Source organism: Callorhinchus milii, unplaced genomic scaffold (assembly GCF_018977255.1).
Source record: "Callorhinchus milii isolate IMCB2004 unplaced genomic scaffold, IMCB_Cmil_1.0 Scaffold1, whole genome shotgun sequence".
NCBI lineage: Eukaryota > Metazoa > Chordata > Chondrichthyes > Chimaeriformes > Callorhinchidae > Callorhinchus > Callorhinchus milii.
In genome coordinates, this window is record NW_024704742.1 from 117,186,238 (window position 1) to 117,193,356 (window position 7,119).

Below are 7,119 nucleotides of genomic sequence, written 5' to 3' on the forward strand. Positions count from 1 at the left end.
ATTTCACTATTATACTAAAAAGGTTATTTTAATGGACACATTGTAGTTTTAATCAGAAATTAAATGTTCACAATATTGTGGTATGTTAATTAACACTGGAGTAAATATGTTAACTTATACTGGGGTTAATTAACACATTGCCTGGTCCCTCATGTTTTGGGGGCTGGTTTATGGGTTTGACCCCTCCTTACTCCATCACCTGAAGTCAACCATTGTTATCTAGCCAAGACTGTTTTCTTGGCTAGATAATGATGTGTAGAGACCTAAGGAAACTATGATCAAAATAAAGGATTTTTTTTTAAAAAGCAGAATCTCCTCTCAACAAAACTACGGCTGGAATGATTTAGAAATACTGTACTTTCTATAAGTCAATGCAAAAGTATATTTTCTCTCTAAACAGGTTTTCTCACATGAAGTTTAAAGCTGTAACCTTTGAAGACTCCCTCTTTAAGAACTGCAAATTTGAAGATACCACATCCTTAACTACCTACTTCAGGAACTGCAGCTTTATCGAAACTCTTTTCTATAATACAGGTGAGCATATAACCCAGCTTGATTCTGTATCAGTGGTAGATACATACAAGTCACATTCGGCTCACAAATTCAAGCCCCGGCCCCAGCTATTCAACAAACCCTCACTTTAATCAATGGGATCTAATTTGTGATATTTCCTTTTTAAAAAAAATCGTGCTATATGAATGCATGTTGTTGTTTAATGTCCAGCATAGACAGCATAGATGTCATGTACAAATTGTCTCCTTCTGTAGCACATGTAATTTCCATCATTCTGTGCTAGCTGTACATTTTATATTTGTTTTTGTTTTGCTCGCAGATCTTGAGGACTCTAAATTCATTGATTGTCAGTTCATCAACACTACATTTCTACACAGTAAGAAAGGCTGTCAAATTAGTTTTGACGAGGACTACAGTGCCTACTGGATTTATTTTGTCAACTTCCTAGGAACACTGGCAGTGTTACCAGGCAACATAGTCTCTGCACTACTGATGGACAGGATTGGACGACTGACAATGTTAGGTACAGTTCTACTCTCATTTTTTATAAACATTTATCTGAAAGAGTAACATTCTGAGCTGGTCATTAGCATGCGTTTCTGGATCTAGTCTTCCCTCACTTCCGTAACATCGCCCGACTCCACCACTAACTCACCCCTCAGGCCGTTGAAACTCTTGTTCATGCCTTCATACCTCCAGGCTCGACTATGCAAATGCCCTGCTTGTCAGCCTTCCCAACTCCTCCCTCCACAGGTTGCAGATAATCCAGAACTCTGCAGCCCGTGTCCTCTCCCGCACCAAACTCCGTGACCCCATCTCCCCCAATCTTGCCCGACTCCACTGGCTCCCTATCCTTCAGAGGATCCAGTTCAAGATCCTGGTCCTCACATACAAAGCCTTCCATGACATCGCCCCACCCTACCTCTGCGACCTCCTAACCCCCTACCAACCAGCCCATTCCCTCTGCTCAGCCGGCTCTGCCCTGCTCCATGTCCCCCGACCCACCTGCCCCATCCGCCCCATCATTGGTGGAGCGCATTCAGCCACTCTGTCCCCAACCTCTGGAATTCCATCCCACAGTCACTCCACCTCGCCCCCTCCTTAGCCTCCTTCAGGTTCCGCCTCAAGACCCTCCTCTTCGACTATGCCATTGGCCACCCCACTTTCCCTCCCCTCCCTTACCCTCCCAACCCCAGCTTGGGTCTGAAATGCTGTACTATGTCCAGCGCCTTGGGACGTCCTCCCGACGTGAAAGGCGCTATACAAATGTAATCTTGTTGTTGTTGTTTTTGTTGTTGTAGTCATGTGAGTTTATAGATGAATACAATCACCAAGTGATTCAAACTGATTCAGGTTTATTTACAAATAGAAAGCCACTACACAAAGACAAGATGTTGTAATTTGCGCATGAATTTTTAAACATTATTGATGAAAGAGTTTCATAGGAATACAGAAAAGTACAGAACCAGGGAAAATATTGTCTTCAATCTGGCAAGTAACTCATGCTATATAGCCATGTCTTGAATTTGACACAAATCACGGCACAGACATGCACTCAATGATAAAAGCCAACCAGATCACTGCAGGCAGTTATAATAGTAGACTGGTACTGAAATGACCAGATCAATAATTCTGCTAAGATTGAAAGATTGTCTGTGATGTTTTCCATTCACTTTTGCTCTGTAAGGCTTGAAAGCTGTTTTCATCATTCAGCTCTTTGACTTGGTAGTTGCATTTGATATACACCAGGGTAAACAAGTGGTGAAGAAAACACAATAAAGAAGTGGAAATTATCTAGAAACCTCAACCCTTACCTGCCATCATCTACAACTTCAGTATTCAACGAAGCCCTTATTTGCTCAGTGATGGGAATGTCTTAGCCCTGTTTGACAGAATGCACAGAGAATCCATTACCTGCACTAAGATTCATTATAGACTAGGACCATGCAGCAGAAATGGGATTAAAAGATCTGCTATGATTGAATAAAATAGTGGAACAGTCTCAACGTGATAACTGGCCTGCTTCTGCTCTAGTTGTCAACACTGCATCAGTCTAAAACATGTACATAGAATAAGTAAAAGCTTTACTCTTTGCTCATGGAATTGTTGATTCTTGGTTCCCAAACTATCTCTTTATTTCTGATGTTTTTAAGGTCCCAAATCAAACCCCTCAGTGCTGAATTAGCTGATCTCAGCTTGCAGTTGAGGTGACCACAGTTGGCTTCAGCGCTCCTGGGTTAGAAAGAGAAAACACAGCAACTATCCCACTCATGATCAGGAGAGAAGGGTCAGAATGCTGAAGGGGTAAACTGACACTGGGAAAACTGGGGGAAAAAATTCTCGCGACTGTTTGTAAACAAAGGCCAGAGGTGAAGTAAATGTATGAGAAATTAATGAGGATTTAATTTATACATGGAGTTCCACTGATAAGATTGAGGAATTCATTACATATTTTCCCTTACCCTAGAGAGCATGGCGCTGTTTACTCTTTTCTATGAGGAACTTACCTTGAGTATTGATTTTCCCCTCAGGTGGCTCCATGGTTCTCTCTGGAATCAGCTGTTTTTTCCTGTGGTTTGGTACTAGTGAGGCCATGATGATTGGCATGTTATGCTTGTACAATGGTCTGACCATTTCAGCGTGGAACTCTCTCGATGTGATCACCGTGGAGCTTTTGCCGACAGATAGGAGGTGAGAATGTAGATCAGGGACCATTTCTTCTTGCAAGGGTCTCTTTCCACTGTGTTATCTAAAACAACTGGATACTGAAAAATCTTTTTTGTTCTTGAAACCATGCAACAATGCACCTAATCTGTATATACTGCTTTTTCATTACAGGTTAGCTGGTAATTTGTTAAAGTAAAATTACCTGGATCTTTTCTATAATAATCCTTGCATTTGATATAGTGTCTTTCGCTTCAGGAGGATTTACTGGAAAGTATAGTGACAGTATTTTGGAGTCAGATCTTCTGTTGCCACTATCCAACAATTAAGTATTTGCATCGCTGACTACAACATGATGTTAAAGATCCCATGACACGATTCTAAATGAGAAAGGAGTTTGTCCTGGCCAACAAACCCTCACATAAAATTGATCATGCATCTTAAGGCTGTTTATAGATCATTGCTGTGTGTAAATTGGCTGTTGAGTTTATCTACACTTACTCAGTCACTACACTTTACAGTAAATAATGTGAATCAATTACTATCTCATTGGTACCAACTGCCATCTCATTCCCAATTCTGCAAAAGTCAGAAGTGATTTGATATCAGCATGAGACATATATTGGCATCTTAATAATAATAATAATAATAATAATAATCCTTGCATTTTGATATAGAGCTTTTCACGTCGGGAGGACGTCCCAAAGCGCTTTACAGAACACACTGTAAAGTGAATTGACTGTATATTTGTGGGCGAACGCGGCAGCCAATTGCGCACAGCAATGTCCCACAAACAGTCGTAGATTGAAAATGACCAATTTATTATTGTTTTTGGTTTTGGAGATATTATTAGGCGTGTGGAGTAAGGAAACTTGCCCAAGGTTTCGCCCTGCCTGGAATTGAACTCAGGTCTCTCACTTCCAAAGCGAGTGCTCTAACCACTGAGCTACAGGACTCCACAAATTATTAGAATTTTAGAATCTTAGAATTATTCAGCATAGAAGGAGGCCATTCAGCCCTGTACCGGCACTTTGAAAGAGCTGTCCAAATTAATCCCACTCCCCCATCTTTCTGAATTATTTTAATGATCAGCACATTGTGTAAAAGTGGTATTATGATGAAGTTGACATGAGTTAAAGACACTCACCAGTTACTTGTAGGTACTCAAGAGTAGGTCCACCAACCATTTTTCTTCGTACCACTTTTACATGGCTGATATGTTGACAACTGTACACCTGCTGTGCAGTAAGGACGAATGTTCTACCCTGAGGTATTCCTGGCAGAACACTTTTGGGGGTTTGCATTCCATTTCAAACGTCACTGGTCAATGCAACAAACGATAACCCATAAATCCCAGAATTATTTAATGTAACTATCGGGTCGCACGATGTGGGCATCACCGTAAGCCTAAGAATAATGATAATGTTGATCCTTGCATTTGATATAACACCTTATCACATCATCAATATGTCTGAAAGAGCTTCACAGACTATACTGTAAAGTGAATTGATTGTATATTTTGTGGGCGAAACCCAGCAGCCAATTACATGCAGCAGTATTCCACAAACAGTCATGGATTATTTAACCAAATTATTATTTTTTTTTAAATTTTTTTGAAGGGATTATTACCCAGAGAAACGCAATCTGCCAATCGACTGTAGTAGGTGAACAGAGGTTTGTGGAGTAAGGAAACTTGCCCAATGTTTTGCCCTGCCCGGGAATTGAACCAGGGTCTCTCGCTTGCAAGGCGAGTGCTCTAACCACTAAGATGAACCACTAAGGACTCCACAAGTATAAATATAATATAAAAGGCGAATGATATCTGCAGCTTGGACTAACTGCAAACTCTGTGTGCATCATCAGGGTGATTTAGAAAAGGAAATTGTACAACATTTCATGTGTACATTTGTAAAATATCATTTCCATGATGCAAAGGGCAACCGGACTTCAAGCCAAAAGCAAACCCTGAGTCTAAAATAGCTCTGGAATAATATGGCACAGTCAATTCCTAATTACTTTTACATCGCTAATGTCATCTCAGAAACAAAATGTAATCTTCTGGTGACTAATAACATGTTATTCTGCTGGGTATGATTAATTAAATACAGAATCGAGACGTTACCATTATGGGAATGAAAACAGTCGTCTGTTCAGCAGTTTGCTTAATTAACTTTCTTTTTGTGCTTCCGACTGCCCAATGTACTGTGTGTGTGAAACCCAATGAGATGTCACACACGCTGACCTTGTTCCTGCAGGAATTTAAAATAATTACAGAAACAGCACAAAAACACATTTAGAAAAATGGGTTTGAAATGGTAAGGATTTGGGCCAATTGGGTTTTGCCAGCTAGTTGTGCAATGGTAGCTCAAGTCCCAGTGATCTGGATTCTGCCCCATTTATGTTGCAATGTGGATCACAGTAGGGACATCCTGGCATTGCACAGGGTCTATTAAAAGACAATGAAACTTAGAGTTGGAATTAAGCACCTGCGTTATGAGGCAAGAAGCTGGAAATATTCACATAAAAGAGAAGGTTTAGAGGAGATTTTATTGAGGCATCCAAGATCTTAAAGGGTACAGATATACTGAACCTTAATAATTTGTTTAACATATTGTTTTAAATAAAAACACACAATCACTCCACTTTATGGTCTATCCTTTGAAGCACTTTGGAACGTCCTCCTGATGTGAAAGTCGCTATACTAAACGTAAGGATTATTATTGTAAATAAACTCTGCGACAAGAGAACATTGGTTTGTGGTCAGAAAAGTGAAAGTGAACAAACAGTTTGAATATAATTCTTTTTACTGAGAGAATGGTGATTGTGTTTAATGGACACCTCAAGAAGGAGATAGGCACTTCAAAAAGGATTTGCATAGCTATGACACGTATTTTGGACTCCTACGTTATAGAAGTATGCATTGCGACCTCATTATAACATGATGTTTGGGTCTATAAAAGTAGACCTCTCGTTATAACAGGTCCGCAGAAACAAATGACAATCAAGCCCATATCTGGGTCGTCGGGTTGTTGCTGGTATAACTTGTTGCTGCCCCTCATTTTGTTTAACCTTCATGAGAAAAGTACTTGATCAACTGAACATTCGGAACAAGTGCGTCTATTTTCATTACAAATTATTGTGTTACATTAAAAATAATTAAGCCCCACTATTTTGTGTGTTTCAGAGCTACAGGATTTGGCTTCTTGAATGCACTGTGCAAAGCTTCGACTGTCATGGGAAATCTCATCTTTGGCTCTTTGGTTGGTATTACCAAAGCAATCCCTATCCTACTCGCGTCCACAGTCCTTGTTTGTGGAGGCCTCGTGGGACTCCGGCTTCCTGATACAAGAAACCAAGTGCTGATGTGATCAGGTAAAGAAACCTGATCGATTCTTAGGTGCCCAGCTTTGGTGATCCAGTGAAATATTTGATTAAATGGCCTGCAACATAAGAAAATAAAACTAATGTCACACACAAGTACGTCGCCTGGTCCTATGCTCCCCCGGAGATTCCTTTCCTGGTGTATTGATGCGCTATCTGAACTATACTCACACCTTTTTCATTTAAGATCAAGTGATCAGTGAGGCTGCAATACACATACACATGTACACTGGAATTTGTGTGCTTGAGAGAGTGTAAAGTAGGAGTGGAGAATCTGGTGTGACAGTAGGTTTTAATCCAGTGCATGACCCTGTTTATGACCCACTCTGTATTCATAAGGCAATTTAAAACCACCCCAGATATCAGTCCAAACATTATCAAATGCATCAGATCAGCATGGTACTAGAGCAGTGCAGTATTAGGAGCAAATAGACATTTATTCCCAACGAGGGGTTTGCAGGAGCCAAGATATTAATGTTGTTATAATATGAACCCATTCCATCCCCTACCTTTCAATTAATTGTAGTTTGCAAATTAATTTGATGTTTTATATTATATATA

At 40.1% G+C, this 7,119-nt stretch overlaps 1 protein-coding gene across 1 annotated transcript in view; it reads left to right on the forward strand.

Moving 5' to 3' along the window:
- The window catches only part of sv2ca (synaptic vesicle glycoprotein 2Ca), a 102,537-nt gene extending 95,787 nt beyond the window's left edge, over positions 1 to 6,750 (forward strand). Inside the window, exons 11-14 of the mRNA XM_007905372.1 lie at positions 401 to 534; positions 833 to 1,036; positions 3,045 to 3,204; positions 6,362 to 6,750. Coding sequence (XP_007903563.1) covers positions 401 to 534; positions 833 to 1,036; positions 3,045 to 3,204; positions 6,362 to 6,545 — 682 coding nt within the window. The 3' untranslated portion in view covers positions 6,546 to 6,750. The remainder of the gene's footprint in view (positions 1 to 400; positions 535 to 832; positions 1,037 to 3,044; positions 3,205 to 6,361) is intronic.
- Positions 6,751 to 7,119: the final 369 nt, after the last annotated feature.